The sequence below is a fragment of the Oculina patagonica genome, chromosome 5 (assembly GCF_052425735.1).
Source record: "Oculina patagonica isolate OP01 chromosome 5, crgOcupat, whole genome shotgun sequence".
Lineage (NCBI taxonomy): Eukaryota > Metazoa > Cnidaria > Anthozoa > Scleractinia > Oculinidae > Oculina > Oculina patagonica.
In genome coordinates this window covers 29,368,858-29,386,195 of record NC_135762.1, presented here as the reverse complement: position 1 = coordinate 29,386,195, position 17,338 = coordinate 29,368,858, and the positions used below count along the sequence as shown (strand labels likewise).

Below are 17,338 nucleotides of genomic sequence, written 5' to 3'. Positions count from 1 at the left end.
AGCGTGGGAAAACCATGTAGCTCCAAATGATTGAAGAAAAATATGATTTTTTACTAAATAATCAAGGCTAGCCGTCTTTAAACCTATTTTATTTTGATGTGCAAGCTCTTAGAACTTTACTACGTCCAATTATGGGGGAATTCAATCGAAATTCAACAGTCTTTGGCCGCCAAATTGAAATTAAATTTGTTGTTTCGTGAGTAAGGATAATCATTCCTACGAAAATTTCGAATTAATTAGCTGTTGCTCAAGAAAAATTTTCCAGCCTACAGATAAAACTAATTTGATCCAATTTTGGTCAAATAGCACTGTTTGGGTCCAGAATTTATGAATTTTATGCCAACACGCGCGAAGACTAATCCCGGCAAGCTGGGATAGCCCGGGCATAACCGTTTACATGGCAAAAAGCTATCTCGCCTAGAAGGGTGCCCCGGGCAAGTAGACCGAGTGCCTCGGCAAGGCGGGTTTCCCGTCTTGCATGTAAACGCTTCGATGCGTGTTTTAAAGAAACGTATGGAAAGTTGGCTCGCCCAGGGTAGCTCGGTTGGCCGGGTAACTCGGTTAGCCGGGGAACCCGCCTTCTATGTAAACAGGCCCTAAGTTCTACCCGCTGAACCCACGCAACAAGCCGGGAGGATTTAAACGCAGAAATTAATGGAAAATTAAAAACGTAACTGAACGCTTTATATCCCAGCTACATCATTCAAATTTGTTTGATTAAATATTTTGCCTAGAAGCTAGGCTCCTTCGGATAGTCCATCAGATTCCCATAAGACACTGTAATTTGTGACGGCGTTGCATATCCTTCCAGATGGCGGTCAAAACCGTGACCGGCCTGAAGATCTATTATTCTCGTGTTGTGCTAAAATAATAAATACCGTGAGTCAACTCTCGTTATAGCAACACGCTTGGGACGTCGTCGTTTAGTGTCCACATTAGCGAGAGTCCGTAATAGCGGGATGTGAGGGAAAAAACGTTCAGTAATATAGACTGTTTTTTTAAGAACTGTAACGTGCTCATCAACAGTTCTAGCAGAGAAACTACGCAGTAGCCGTTGGGTACGGAGCATGACAATGGTTGAAGGTTAATTCCGTTTAAGGTAAGCACTCGTCTGGAAGAAAAGGTTGCAGTAGTTTCCTAAATCTAACCTGAGTTGTCGTTTTTCCGTTGTAATTCACCAGTCAGGTCACTTTGACTGCTAAGCTGAAGGGAATGGTGAGCGCACCTTTGACATGCATGTATACGAATGTAGCTATTCTTGCCAACTGCAACTAGGACTGGTTTTTGGTCTTGTGCATCATTGTAGAGTTGTGACAACATTTTGATGTCGATTGATGGCTCTTATCTACACCATATACAATATACATGCTGTTACTTGTTTCTCATCATTATATGAGCATGATTGTCATTTCAATATAATAAAAATTCAAATCAGTACTGCTTTTTGCGAATTTCCAGAGTTAAAACTGTCCCTAAAATCAAACGTTTACCTTTTTTTTACTAGTTCTTCTGGCCGATCGTTAATTTATTTAGCTGTCTTAGCTTAGTGAGGCACACCATTATGATCATTACGTGTATTAAGTCAGTTTTAAACTCGAAAAAAAAAACAGTAGAAATTTTAATTTTTAACGATATGACAGGCGGAAGTTCCAGGAATACGATTCAACATAAATCTAAAAACAAAAACAAAAGCTCTTGAGCCACTGTTGGCCACCTAGTTGATTTTGGGGCCCGTGTCATATGCTTAACAGTCAAGTTCCACCCAGGTCTAATAAAATGTGACCAAAATGAAAGAGTGTCACGATCAGTTCTGTCTTTAAAGTTGAGCAAAGGACTTTTGTTGGAAAAAAACCTCTGAACAGGAAAACTTCATAATGTAAAACGCGTAGGTCGAGTCCACACGTTTTTAGTCAGGCGACTCTCGACCCAGTTCTCTTGCGACCACATCCAAAATGGCGGATGGACAGTGTGCAGCCGAAACAGCAATGGCAAAGAACTGAGCGGCTTCAGAAATGTTATTTGATTGTAAGGGACTATAAAGGAATTCTGTCAACAAATACAGAATGTAACGATCATCAGGAAGTACGATTACGCCGTAAGATGTTTGTACCCGCACGATTTTCAAAAATATGGAAACTTACTTTAAGTACTTGAAGAGCGTTTAATACGCTTTGGTAAGTTAAGTTTTGGCAAGTTAAGCATGGATATGTTTAAAAGAAGTGTATTAGTATAGTAAACTATCACGTAGACCTTATACGGACTCCATTTATTGTATGCACATTATATTTTAAGGAACATGCTTTTGAGAAGAACAAACTGATTTCATCAGTGTTGATTTTCTAATTTTTGCTTATTTTAACAGTCAAAATTTATGTTTACTCGTCTTATTACTGCTAACAACAGCTTTCCTAAGAACTTTAAGCCTCGCCAAGGCAAATTGAAGTGTTTAAAAATAAATAAAATAAGTATGGATGTTAAACTTTTGGTTTTGACAATATGCAAATTAGGTCAGGGTGTGCTTCAAAATGGGTCATTAAAGAACTAAAACATTACACGGCCCAAATTTTTCTCAACTGAATTTTGTTCTACATGCATTGGGATAACTCCTGATATAAGTGTCCTTTTTTTCTAGTTAGGCAGTTAAAAAATATGAACATCTAAATTTTGGCAATTTTGGGTAGTGGTTTTCTCATCAAAAGTTGGCCAAATTTCGTGTTATGCCTCACACTGTCAGAACCCTCTATGCCAAATCAGCATATATGAAATGAAAGAGCATTTATAGTAGTATCACATCCTACAAGTATTTAGTCAAAAGGTTTTGTGTGTTTGATTTTATACAAGTGCAAACTTACTCCTTCAAAAGCAGGATTTTTCATGATTTGAAGGCTCAATATGGGACCACCCCTGGAACTTTGAAAGTAAAAGTCAGAAAACCAAACCCAAATGGCTTTTAGAATATCTCATCAAGGCCAACTTCTGCAGTAAGTTTCAGGAAAATCGGTTGACCCCGACTTCCAAGGTCTGGAACACTTTCTCTGACAGTGGCACTTAAATAAATGCGAATCGAAGGAAAAGTTACTTCCCAATAAAGGAAATTAGAGCAAAAGAGAAGGTAACATATCAAAATGAAGGAAATTCGCGTTAAGCTAAGGTAATACTCACGTTCGACTTCCATGTCCAAGTTTCCCGTCCTCCCCTTCGCCCCAGGAGTACACGTCACCGTCCATAGAGAGCGCCATGGCGTGTTTACCCCCAGAATGCACAGCGACCTTCTTAATTACCACGTGTTGCAGAGATTCGATAAGTCGTACTGACGTCACTGTTTCTGTTCCTCCGAGCCCAAGACGCCCGCCGTGACCATATCCGGTCGCGTAAACCTGTATACAACAGTGGCAAACCAAAGAGGTTAACAGGTACTAAATACAGCAAAAACCCACATATAAGAACCTCGAATTAAAGAACCTGTTATGCTAAAATTTTCATTTTAACCCCCTTTCATAATAACCTATTTAGCCTAAAACTTTCAATAGGTTCTTATTTTACAAAAATGAAGGCACAGATGAAAACACAGAAAACAAATTTTAGTCTAGACATGCATGCTAGTATTTTGGAAAGATAATCTGTATTTTTTTTTTTTTTTAATTTATTTATTGACACACAAAGAACACTACTTACTTAACAAATACATACACTACCTACGATGCTAATTACAAGACATTACTTATTACATTATTTAATATACATTTTATTTTTAAATAATAATATCGCAATAACACGCCTTACAATACCTACTATAACAAATAGCGCTCTTACAAAAAATATTACATTATATTACTATTACATTTTAAAGTTACAATCTATTTACAAAGTTCAATTTTTTACTACTAACTCTAATACTAACTGTATGTATTTTATTTTACTATGAAACGAGAAATAAATAAAAAAATAAATAAATAAATAAATAAATAGATTGCGGCACAACCACTGGGCAGATAAACTGTATGCTGGATATTTAATACAGCAATAATTACGTATCACATATGCCCTGCAGTAGTTATCTGTGCTGATTGCTAGTGCCCCTATCAAATTAAGAACCTATTTAACAACCTAAGTAGCCTAAAATCCCACTAAATACCATTTCTATAAGAACCCATTTAGGCTAAGTTGGAAAAATCTATAGCTTAACCTTTTGACTTCAAGCAAAGCTTCTTTTAATATCTGTAACATTTTCCGTTTTCAAAGTTGCATGAAAATTCTGTTGAATTGCGCAAGCGCTGAATGTTTGATCGCTGGTTGTTCGACATATATTCTTCTGGTCTGTAACGTAACCCTTTCCCATGAAGCAAAGATTGCGGGAGAAACCAGAAATTGACATCAGAAAAACAAGCAAACAAGCAGCAAAACAACAAACCTTTCCCTCTGCTGTCACAGCAAACAGAGTCTGCTCGCCTCCAACGATCTGCACAGGCCTGATAGCGCTGAGTGCCTCGCAAGGCTGAGGGAACTTGACTTTTCCACCTTCAATGCCGCCCAGCTGTCCGCGGTGATTATGACCCCAGCCGTAGATAGTTCCACTTCCGCCCCAGGTTACCGACCAATCAGAAGGGCGCCTGAAAACGAGGCAAAATACATAATGAATCACTCAAAATGGTTTAAGACGGAATCCGCCAGGACTTCGAGTATTAATTGAACAAAATTATCTACCAAAATTATTTACATCTTATTGCAAACTTGAACTGTGCGACCATTTCAAATATCTTATCAAAAGAAATCATTTCTCACAGCACCAAACATCGAAAACAAATTTCAAAGTTCCACTGAATTCCACTGAATCGCTTAAAAGACGATTTTACAAAAAAAAAGCTACACGTGAGATTTTACCTATAGTTTTTATGGTTCTTGTGAACTTTGAAATTTATTTTCCCAGGCTTTGATAAGAAAATGTTGTTGGTGTTATCACGGATAATTACTTACATATTTAGCTTTTAAAAAGGGTAGAAAATAACGCAATGGGATTTAAATTATTCTGGTACTCAATTTTAGCCCTACCAAAATGAATATTACTCGATTTCCTGATGGATTCCGTCTTAAAAACAACGTGTAAGAGCTCCGGGAGCTTGCGATTTGCTACGCAAAATATTACATCTCTAATTTTACTCACTGGTTGAGCCATAAGAGCAGCTGTTCATCGTGTTCCCGTTTAAACACCTTGTGATCACTGTAGTCCACCTCGCCTTCCCGACTTTCTTGCACCATTTCCGAGATTTTCTCCTTCACTTCCGACAGGAAGTCATACGGCAGAGGCAGTCTCAATTCCAGGGATGACGCCACTCGTGACGCCACGCAAAAACGTCGAAACCAGGCCCACTCATGCCCGTCAGCACAGCACGGTAGAACGTCCAGGGCGAGGTCACAAGCAAAGGCGACTAGAACCTAGGATTAGAAGCGAAAACGACCGTAATGTCAGCGTGCGCACGACAGAATAATATACCTTCAGTGTCTTCAGCAAGGAACTAGTTGGTCATTTCACTTTTGTATGTAGCGAGAATTTTTAATCTTAAGTGACTGTACAGCATCACGTGTCACTCTGATATAAACAAAACGGTGCGATGAGTTTTTAACGCCTGTTCTGTTTTCCCTTATACCATCGAGATCCTTACCTTGAAGAAATCGCTGTGAAAAAGATGCTTCCCTCCACGAACAAGCGGTTCTTCGTACTCGTATTGTCTTCGTAAAGTGTCGGGAAGACCTCGGACTAGTTTTCCAAGGGCCGAGGATGCAATGGCCTGGAAAGAAACAAATGAATTGAGAACCGTTTGAAGCGGTTGAGGAAGAGACAAATTATCAGATACAATTTCAAGCAATTTGTCAGAGTATAAAACAAATGGGTTAAGTCTGAATACGAGCCTAGTGGTCCAACAGGCCGGAGCTCATTTACGTTCGGTAGCATGAAGTGTCTAGCAGTATTTCTACTTCCCCCTGGATGGGAAGCTAGTCCATCGCAGGGTTAACCCTCAAGCATTAAATTCACGGGTACCAATTTATACACCTGGCTGAAAAGAGGCACTATGAGAGTAAATTGTCTTGCCCAAGAAAACAATGCAGTGCCAGGCCTCGCACACGGACCGCTCGATCCGGAGTCCAGCGCACTAACCATAAGGACACTGCAACATGTGAAAACCTCGGATCAATTTAGGTTTCTGGGAAACTGCTCACCTACCCCTCCCCAAACCTAACATTAACCCTTACTTATCGCTTTGGGCAAAATGTTAGGTTTGGGGAGGGGTAGGTGAGCAGTTTCCCAGAAACCTAAATTGATCCAAAACCTCTTTAAAATACTCAATACTCATTATCAAAGGTGAAGTACATACCGCGCTCATCCGTTGGCTACCCGCGTGTTTCATTTTGATGAGTGGCTGATCGTACATCAGATTGTAGCCAAACAAGGCGGGAACATCTATTACTGGTCCTACTTCTGACGTCACAAGCTTCCTCAAGCGATGGAGAGCCCACGTTCTTTGACAAGCAGAGAGGGTGTTGAGTTGTGCGCATGCGGATAATGACGAAGCCAAGCGAGGGATCTGGGCCGCGTCTCCGAGAGTTTCAAGTTTGAAGTCTGCAAAAGGCGAACATAAAAACAACGAATTAATATGTACAACACCGAAATGGAAGTGTAAAAACAGACGCCTCACGGCATTAAATGATCAAACAATGAAAACAAAAAAAAACTCCTACTCAATAATGATTAGTTAGGCATAAATCACACCTCAAACAAGTGAAGAACACTGGAGCTCTTCTGGAAACAACTTTAGAAACCTGAGACTCCCGAATTTAAGCTTGTCCATATTGTAGTCCACTACAACCTTCAACATCGTTAAGTCATGCTGATTTCCTAGAAATAGTTCCTGCGTTTGTCCGTTTAATTAAATTTTGCTAAATACTCGCTACGAAACTTCATTTCAAACAAAAATGTCTCCCGGGTTCCATTATTAAAAGTTACAAACAAACGAGATTAACTTTGAAAACTGTTAAGTCTGACGGTTTTTCGAAAACCCATATCACAATCCGTTTTAATCTTCTTCAGTTTTTGTCCATCCGTTCCTTCTTTTGTATTTGCTGTGTTATTGAAATGTTTCTTCACTGGTCTGTGTTAAATGGTTATTTTTATATTTCACTCAATTTGGTGGTTAAATCTAAACTTGGGTGAAATCCGTGACATTGTTCCTTTAAGTATTGTTCTACAATCTCCAACCATTTATGTTAGGTTTCTTTATTCTAAGTGCGTTTTTAAGTTTTTCGAAATTATGCCTAACTAGACAACAATGTCGGCGATGTTCACGTGTACCGCTTTACAAAGGACGCGACATAATATTATATTTGTTTGTGCGATGTTGTGTCCGTGTAGCGTATGCTTCAGTCGTTTGTTTCTGTCTTAGCGTACTGATACATCGCAGCGAACCACTGATCAAAACCTTCCAAGTACTCACCTAGGAGACAGCGGACCAAGTCAATAGACGGTCTGGACTGCAGTGCTCTGTCTGACAGCACGTCACACGGCGCGGCGGCCGGGTGGATTGGGTACACAGTGAATCTCCAGCCCCAACCATTGACTGAGCTGTCACTCACAAACTTCCAACGAAGCTCGTCTCCGCTCATGCGCAGTTCGCTCGACCAATCGGACCACTCGCGGCCGGAACGAACCGAGACCACTCGACCAGTACTGTCCATGATGGTCAGCGGATCATGCCTAAGGGTAATAATGTGGTATAGTGAGATTTCGCAATGGAGAAAGACGCGAAGTTCAATTTTAAGACCCGTAAAAGTACCTATTACATCGCAATCTCCTATCTCGAGTCTTCGTTCCTTACTGCGCAAGCTTGGCGCATCGAGCGACTCTCGAAAGTTCCGTTGCAGGAAAGATTTTGATTGGTTTTGAAAACCATAAAAATGGCCGGAAGTAAAACACAAAAAAGTTCTAATCTTCCACAAGTAAACGTTACTAAGCAATGCGATTCTGCAAGTTTGTATAATGCCATTCTGCAAGCCCATATTAGGACTTTTTTCTCTTCCAACAAAGCTGTCAGTCTGCCTTAAAGCTCTTGTTTACCTTCTCTCCGTGGAACACTGCTTATCAAACTCGACTTTCAGTCCCTCGGCTCCTGGTATCTTGACCACGCCCGTGGTGTTGGTATCATCTGTGTATGGATGACTGCTTTCCTGTACAACGGGCTGAAAACTGCTGTGAACACTGCTGTTATCTGTAGCCACGTCTTCGAGTTCTGTAATGCACAGCTCCAGGAGCATGGAGGCTATCTATAGGTCAACATAAACATTGTCCTTACTAATTGCCAGTGATTGTCTTTACTCTGCAAGGGCTCATGTTTGTTTACTACATTCTCCGACATTTATTTATTTATATTTAATTTGCTCACACGACTTACAAAACTTTACAGTTATTAAGAACAGTACATTACAGTACATCTACTAAAAGGGTCACAAAGAGGAATAACTTATCGACCTTACTTACGTTTACGATACTTCACTTACAAAAATTGCACTTGTTACAATACAGTACTAGCACAAGAATGCATCTCCTTAAATACTTACAATACAGCACAACTTATTTACCTTGCTTACGAATGCGATACTAACATAGCTGCTTAGAGCATTTACAAACTTTACACTTATTAAATTACTGTACTTTACAGAGATAACTATTAAGAATATTTTCATCTCGTAACTCTAAATGTACGTCTTCCTTTTACCAGAAAATATGAGAAAATATGAGAAAATATGAGCTTAACAAATAGGTATTATTCCTTTACTTAACATTATTACCGACCTTCAGTTGGTCGCTCGTTTGTTTGTCAAAAGTTCAAATACGGCACGTTTCTCAACAACTTACCTCTGGTTTGGTTTGAGCAAGCGCCTTCAAGACCTCAGACAACACTTCTTTCCCGTTATCACCAGCTCGATCAGCCACAGCAAGCTTCAACAGCTCGACCAGAAGCCGCGAGTCATCATGTCCCAGACTGCTAGTAAACTCATCCACGCCTTCGATCAACGACTTCCGAGAAACACTTCCACTAGACACTTCAGTGAACGTGACGTCCTCAATAGAGACGGCATCCGAAACGGAAGCCAGAGCAGCAGCTTCATCGTCTTCAGTCTCTGCGGGTTTGGAGTCGCCGCGAATAAACGAATGAGGGTCCATAAGAGCACGCACGACCGCGTCACGGGAGTAAATAATTTGTAGGGCGGTTAAGATATGACCTAATGCTTGCTGCCGTTCGTAATTGGTGTTAAGCGAAAGCACGACTTTTGCCAGAGAAGGCCTGTGCCTGTGCTCTCCGTATTCGTTGCTTTCAGTTTCCGCCGGAACGCTCTGCTCTTGAGAGTCTGAGCCGAGACTTGACGCCCCCAGTGGATCTCGGGACGCAGGGAACATCACGGGCTCGTGCGCAGTGGGTGCCGGGAAGTCCGACTCCGCCCAGGCCATGCTGTGCGAGGAGCCGCAAGCCACACGAGTGATTTTGAATTCTTCAAGGCCCTGGACCAACTGAGGACGGCGGTTGACGGTGGTAGTGCCATTCCCCTGCTGGCCATGGTCGTTATCTCCCCAGGCGTAAACCTTGAGATCATGAAATAAAGCAGTTATAACTGTTAAAATTAATCTAAAAAAGTTAATGCTCGAATGTTTGCGTGTCTGTTAAATCATAGGTGTTTAGCAAATGCTTTTGTAACAAAAAAGGAACATAGAGCGGTTTTCACTTGAGTGTCGAAAGTAAATTGCGTTTGCTTTGGTTTTGAATTACTACACTTAGTGATTGGCTTAAAAATCTCGCGCCACTTTCTTAGCCAATCAGAAGTAAAACCAAAACCAATCGTGACTAGCTCGCGCACGTTTTCCCGCGCTTCGTGCCAGCTACATGTATTTGCTTCGAGTTTTGATTGGTTCACTGGATTGTCTGTATCCTTGGGGTTTGGCCAGAGTTACTTTGGTTTTGGTTTTACGACACTCAATTGAAAACTGCTCTATTTGTTATCTAGCAAGACCAAATATTTGGTGCACTGAAGGAAGTGACAGTTAAACTGCTACATTTAATCTACGCTACACAGTCGTGAAATGAAAATCAAAGTCTCTAAATATACTGCAACAGTATACAATAAATGGCAAATTATCGGAATGAAGCACATATCGTCCTTTAGGGCTAAATCGAAGTATAACCCAGGGGCGGATATAGGGGGGTGGATAGGGTGGATATCCACCCCCCATTTTTCAGTAAAAAAAAATTCGAAATGTCACTTTATTTGAAATAGAAAATAAATAAAGAAAGAAAAATTAGCTCTCGCTCATGTCTGGTTGTTGTTACGCCACGTTTCGCCGTCTGCCGCCACTTAGGGGTAGGGTTAGGGTTAGGGTTAGGCCCTAATGGTCTGCTATCCACCCCCCTTTTGAAATTCTGGATCCGCTCCTGTAACCCTATATGCCTATATTCGGGGAAGGGGAAGCCTGTTTTCAGAGAGCTTTTATGTTAAACGAATCAAACAATTGTGCTAAATTTTCTTCGGTTGAGCTTATTAAGAGAATTTCACACTGATAGTCTGTGCTTAACGCTTAATCGGAGCTCTACGAGCAACAAATCCAATTGATTCGCCCTACCTGTCCTTGCTCTGTTACAGCTAAGCAATGCAAGGCTCCCACAGCAACATCCACTACTTTGTAGTCTTTTAGCCCCTCGACAATCTGAGGCTTACGAACATGCGTGTCATTGCCGTGACCAAGGCGAAAATAATCTCCTTTACCCCTGAAAAAATAACACAATACGCCAACAATTAAAGGATTATGCAGTCGCAAACAACAAGTCTTTCGTATAATGATTATGTTGTGGTTTAAATTTATCTTTGGTTACAAATTTTTCAAACCAGTTTTAATTCTATTTTTCATTGTTCCATATTCATTATCATAACCTGAAACGAAAGGAAATAAAAATCAAATCAAAATTTTAAACCAAAGATAAATTGACACCGCAACACTTACATCGTGTTTACACTGCAAACAAAACAACAGAATTATACTCCTTACCAGGTCCACACTTGTCCCGTTTTTGTAAGAGCGAGTGAAAACTGGGCTCCACACAACACCTTACACACGCCCTGTCCTTTGAGTCTCTCCACAACATGCGGTACGCTGCAGCCCTCACTTCCGCCTCGCCCTAGCTTTCCAAAGTCTCCATCTCCCCACGACCACACACATCCGTCGTCGGTGAGTGCGAGGGTCTGGGCATCACGACTGCCGCATGCAACGTCAATCGCATGATGACCTGACAAAGCTCGAACCTGCTTGGGTCTGAGCTGTGTCTGGTTGTCCCCATGCCCCAACCGGCCATACTCGCCCAGTCCCCATGTGTAGAGCTCGCCCGTGGACAAAACAGCTGCGCTGTGGGAGCTGCCGCAGGAGATTTCCTGTACAGACTTGCTTTTCAGTGTCTCAACCAGTTGAGGGCGGTCGTAGTTCCTAGATTGAAGAAAACATAGACGTACAAATCTTGCTGAAATAGGTACACGTCTGCAGACATCCGTTTTACAAAATAGATGGGAAGGTTTTAGAATAAAACAACCATGCTCGAGTCTCTATTAACGAAAACACGAGGAATGAAAATAAATAAAAGAAAAGTCAACGTATAAGACAGTATTTTGCTACAGTGCAACCGAGATAACGGTCATGTTCGGCGTCAAATTGCCAAATATATCATCCCTTTCAGGGTTCTCAATCGAAATTTCAGCTGCCATTGCTGTGGTGTTTTCACCTGTAACAGGGAACTCCAACTCTATTGAACTCCAATCTATCTACTGCAGTGCATCAGTGACAGGTGTATGGGTTACTGGTCCAACTGAGAACTCTGCCTTTTTCCCCCAAACAGTTAGGATAAAATTGAAAATTCTGTGAAGTCCGTGTACTCCGAGAATAGTGATGTAGTAAGAACATGCGACGGGCACGTGCTAAACCATGCGGCACATACAATTTGTTGAACTTGCTCTAAATAAGAACATGTGTATAAAATATCGTAGACAACACCGCTGTCGACCTCATGACTTACATTTTGTTCCCATGTCCAAGTTTTCCATCCTCCCCCTCCCCCCACGAGAACAGTTTGCCCTCGATTGTGATAGCCATTGCATGGCGACCTCCGGAATGCACCGAGACCTTCTTCACCACGAACTGACTCAGGACCTCAATCTGACGGGGCACCAGTACGTTACCGGAGGTGGGACCTAGCCCCAGGCGCCCATTGGTCGATTCTCCACACGCGTACACTTTTCCTTCAAGTGTGACAGCAAATAAACTCTTGGAACCACCGCAGACTTGCTGAGCTTTGAGAGCTGACACTACATCGGAAAGCATTGGTACTTTTATCTAGAAAGAAAATGTTTATCCATCAGTATAATTATTTCTTAACTGCGATCAACCATCATGGTTTTAAATGACATTTGCGCTACACAAATTTTAATCAATTGCAGATCGGGAAAAGATTTTCGGCAGAAGTGTCGCGGCTACATTCGCGTCCCCAGCACCGTCTTTTAAATTCTTTTTTAATAAAGATTAAGCCAATCAAATCGTGTGTCTTCCAGAGTCACTTGTTTTCGTGCCCCAGGCTCCGCTGGCAAAGAGGGACAGGCTCTGGGAACGAGAATGTTACGGCTACTCAAACTTCCTATTCTCAGACAAAGGCACAGTTAACTTGCTAGACAAACGTATTAAGGTAATCTTAAAGATCAAATTCCTCGCAATCCCCCCCCCTCCCCCCAGCATTTTGTCGGAATGCTTTTAAAGTACACCGGTACCACAATAATACACCTGAATGAAGGGAATGAATGAATTGTCTTACCCAAGAACACATCAAAACGAAACCTGCCAGAGCTCCGTAGTTTTTGTTTCGATTGAGAAGATATATGAAACACTCAAGACAGTGTTTCATCGGCTATTTCAAACACCTCGAATTTCGTCAAAAATACCTCGCTGCGCGTCGTATTTTCAACTCTCTCCTCGGTGTTTGGATAACCCAATGAAACAATTGTCTCTCGTGTTTAACAAATTACATCCATACCACAGGCCATTTACACATCTGAATGAAGAGAGGCACTGTGAGATTGAGGAGTCTTACAAAAGAACGTAACACAACAAAACCGGCCAGATGTTCACACCCGTGGCTCTCGCTACGAAGTCACACACACAAACTATTGGACTAATGCATCTTAAAACAAACGTCAAAACCTTAAACAAAAACACTGCTTTTTAACAATTTTTTTTTTTACCTTGGATCCCTTCAGTCCGCCCAGCTGATCTTTATCATTTAGACCCCACACAAACACCTTGACTTGCCCTTCAGGGGTGGGCTCAGTAGTGGTCGGTTTTCTTCTCAGCGCTCGTCTCTGCCTGGCAGCCTCATCCTCCTCGTCTAACGCCAGGAATGAAAAGCTGGCGGCCACGTCGTCTTCGTCAGCTTTAGCGCGAGCTATCAGAGCGATTCCGTGGATCTTACAATCGATTCCACTGCTCTTACACTGGCGGATGCCTATTTCCAAGAAGCGGTATTCCTGAAAGAGAGTCAAGGCTAATTTAGGATTGAAGCCGCAAAGGTTAAAGACAAAACATACAGGCGAAGGTATGGGATAACTCTGGTAAGAAAAAAAATCTCTTAGTTTTGTTCAAAAAGATTTTTTAACTTATTATGAGAGGAAAGTTGTAGAGCGGGAGGGGGCTTTTGTAGGAAGGAATTGTGTGTTTGAAAATTTGCTGTGCATTTTAACCAGGAAGGCATTTTGTTTCTGCTGTATACAAAAACGCTGAACGATTAAACTCCGAACATAGCACTAACTATATGAAACACGAACAGAAGTCTACAGTAAGAGACTTACAGTCAAACGAAATTACATAAACCTTAATACAATTCTGTGGTCTTAAATTAGGGATGAATAGGGTAATAATCAGAGGGCTTTTTGCACCGTCATTTCCCACATTTTAAAGCGGCTTTGTCGCGGATTCTAAAGATTTTTGAACAGCCAAAATATATATTAGTGCCGTTGGAAATCTTAAAATAATGGTCCATTTTTATTACCAATTGCTATATAAGAGCACCGAAACTGTTAACAAGCGTCTTTGGCAGCGGATGGTAAGGATGGAAATGGATTACAACTTAAAAAGTCGAGGCTACCCTTTTCAAGTTGTTTCCATGCGTCCTCAAAACAAATCGATACTAAGGTTATACCTCCCTTTAGATGTTCAAAAAATGTTTTTCGTGGGTTAAGTTGCCTACCACTAATTTCAGAACAGTTTAGACCAAAAATCCGTGAAATCCCCGTGACATAGCTGCTTTAAAATACGTGGTAAAAGCTAAGTTTTTCATAACATCGTCTTTTTCTATACATGATGCAATCTCGCGCATAGAAGATCAGCCACTTACCTCTTGAGCATCTTCCAGCAGCGTGCACAGAGAATCTGTGGCGCTGATATGCACAGTTTTGATTTCTTTCAAGGACTGAATGCTGTCGCCTGCGGATATGACCACCACTGACGGCATGTAACTACTGTCGGACGGATCCACTTTCATGGTCAGCCGCTGGATCAAAAGATCGGGGTGTAGCTCGATACGAATCCAGTGCTGCAAGAGGAAAGGAGGTTGACACAATGTAAAAGAAAGTTATGCGTGCAGTAAATAAGAAACTTGCTAGGTTACTAAATCATGTGTAGATTAAAGCCAGATCTCACGATTGCTGAGAGTCGCTCTTTACAGCCTGGCAGCGAGAAGTTTGAGGTGTTACATTTTTCTCGCGTTCTCTTTTCGATTTTGCGTCCGACCTAAGGGAAAGCATATTAATCGTGTCGTTTGTTCGAAATCAGTCCCGCAGGTATCGCCGATGTTGTATCCAGGGACGTTGAGGTTTAGTCATCCACCGAACATCGTAAAACGAGTAGGAATCGAATCGAGCACGTAGCTTTGCAGTTGTGTTAGCTAAACTTACATGTTTCCATGCTATACGGTTCACAAAATTACAATCATGCCTGTCTTTTTGAAGTACTATGCCTGCCTTTTCTTTTCGAGTTCCACGTGGTATCTATCTTAGGTTGAACGCACTCCCCTAATCTCTGATTACTACTAGTTTTATTTGAAAATCGCAAGGTAAGTATACTTTCATGAAAAGATGCTGCATTCTGATGTATCTAACTATCTATGCCTCTCACCTTTCCCTGTGACCCTGCGGACTGCCAGTAAGACTCTGTGCCGTCAATCAGCCTTCCCGCCTGACTCTCCCGTGAGGACACCATAAGGCTCTTCACCACTCGGTCCCATTCCTTGACAATGTGCTCCGGCCCTAGTCCCCCGGACAAAATCTTCTTTTTACCCCGCCCAGCCTTGCCAGCATTCACTGGGATGCTGCTGGGTTCTTCAAAGCGGTGGAAGGAATGACGGTGGCTGCGGCGCAGTCTGAAGCACGTCTCGCAGTAGTTGAAGTCAGGACACGTCTTGCATTTGAAGCGAGGACCTTCGATGGGCTCCATGTGGCAGCCGTCGCACCTGGGAAACAAACAAAACGTCCTTACTTTTCTTGCTCATTTAACATTTTGTTTGCTAGAAGAATCTCAGTCTTTAAAAAAGTTGTGATTTTTAAATTTTGTTTGGAGGACAACAAGGAAGGATCTTTGCTGATCTGATCTTACTTTTCCAAAGAGCCAAAAAGTATTTGTGAGACCACGTCACGTCAGAATATCGCTTGTCGCTAAAGACGGAGAGGTTGCTCGAGGTAAAGGGGAAAAAATGCGCAGAAAACACGCCTCAAAATACCCCCTTCCCCACAAAACAACTTCAAGATGTCGAAACCTCATATAAATTAACACAAAATATGTCAATTGTTAATTTTTAACATACACCCCGTCAAAAATAAAAAAAAAATAAAGAAAAACATCTGTCACCCTACGCCCACTGCGAAGACCTAATGACCCTCCCAAACAAATAAACAAACAAACAAACGAACGAACGAACGAACGAACGAACGAACGCACGAACAAATGAACGAACAGACGAACGAACAAGCGAACGAACCAACGAAAGAACGAACCAACGAACAAACCAACGAACCAACGAAAATTTCCATTTTTATACCCAAAATATTACTTCGCTCCGAGAAAAATAAATCACATCAATTCTGACCTGGTACGAGGATGAGTAGCGGGTACCACCTCCATTTCGGAGATCAGTCCAGTCCAGTTGGTTTGCTGTGGGAAGTCTACCTTGACGTCTTTACCGTTTGGACTGATAGACACGACTGTACCCACACTGCCGTGATTCACGGATCCCCACTTGTACTTGGGCGTGGTCACTGAGGGTTTCACACGTACCCGGTCGCCAACTTTGATCATCTCACGCCGGGCTAAAAACAGGAGACAACAATGATTCCAGTCAACAAAACATGTAGAATGTGTGTTACAGTGGAAACTCGATATAACGAAGGTCAAGGGACTGGCAAATATGTTCGCTTTATCGAGGTTTCTTCATACTGTATCGGGGTTCTTTTCCGTACATTTATTATTACAAGGGCGAAGTTCGTTATACCGAAGACTTCGTTGAATTAGACTTCGTGCGTTAAATTGAAGTTCCACTACAGTTTATAATATGGCATCCTAAAAATGGTGTTCCCAGTTAACGCTACCTGAGTAGTGAGATGCGTTGCATAAAAATCTAAATGACAAATGGGAAGGAGACTCCGAATGCAACGAACATTATAGTTCATAGCCAGTTCAGTGTTGTAACTTGTAACTAAAATACCAATAGCAATGATTGCAACGCAGTCCTTTAATTTTCTCGTTATCTAACAGACGGTCAATAAGAGGTGTATATTGCCTTACCAAAAGAGTCGTGTCCTAACAGCTCCACGTGTACATATCTGACCCAGTAGGTACCGTTCTTTTTCTGCCAATCACCTTGCACGTTCAGATCATGAAGTCCGTCACGGTCGAGCTGGAAGCAGAAATAACGGACATAGCCTTTAGATTTCTAAGAGTAATTATAATTTGGGCTGTTATATCCATCGGGCTTTCATGTCTAGATATTTCTCTATTGGATTAATTTGAAAACGTGAATATATTTTCTTAGAAAAACAAACTCATGTAAATCAAAAATAGCATACGTTATGAAACGTTTTGCAGAGGGACCTATCTTAAAACATCAAAAAACATTTATAACTAGAAGATAGCCTGTTGTGTTAAATTCATTGCAAATTTTGCTGCTAACAACGAAAAATATGATTATAAAATTACAATTTGCGACTAAACGGGAGG

General features: G+C 41.5%; 1 protein-coding gene across 1 annotated transcript in view; it reads right to left on the bottom strand.

Moving 5' to 3' along the window:
* The window catches only part of LOC144654267 (E3 ubiquitin-protein ligase HERC2-like), a 62,541-nt gene that overhangs the window by 14,077 nt on the left and 31,126 nt on the right, over positions 1 to 17,338 (bottom strand). Inside the window, exons 34-49 of the mRNA XM_078514349.1 lie at positions 16,907 to 17,018; positions 16,212 to 16,431; positions 15,245 to 15,578; positions 14,466 to 14,663; positions 13,318 to 13,599; positions 12,102 to 12,418; positions 11,087 to 11,518; positions 10,664 to 10,808; positions 8,906 to 9,631; positions 8,108 to 8,313; positions 7,488 to 7,747; positions 6,372 to 6,616; positions 5,661 to 5,786; positions 5,162 to 5,433; positions 4,412 to 4,610; positions 3,163 to 3,377 (exon numbers count right to left, since the gene is read on the bottom strand). Of these exons, the coding sequence (XP_078370475.1) occupies positions 3,163 to 3,377; positions 4,412 to 4,610; positions 5,162 to 5,433; positions 5,661 to 5,786; positions 6,372 to 6,616; positions 7,488 to 7,747; positions 8,108 to 8,313; positions 8,906 to 9,631; positions 10,664 to 10,808; positions 11,087 to 11,518; positions 12,102 to 12,418; positions 13,318 to 13,599; positions 14,466 to 14,663; positions 15,245 to 15,578; positions 16,212 to 16,431; positions 16,907 to 17,018 (4,289 nt within the window). The remainder of the gene's footprint in view (positions 1 to 3,162; positions 3,378 to 4,411; positions 4,611 to 5,161; positions 5,434 to 5,660; positions 5,787 to 6,371; positions 6,617 to 7,487; positions 7,748 to 8,107; positions 8,314 to 8,905; positions 9,632 to 10,663; positions 10,809 to 11,086; positions 11,519 to 12,101; positions 12,419 to 13,317; positions 13,600 to 14,465; positions 14,664 to 15,244; positions 15,579 to 16,211; positions 16,432 to 16,906; positions 17,019 to 17,338) is intronic.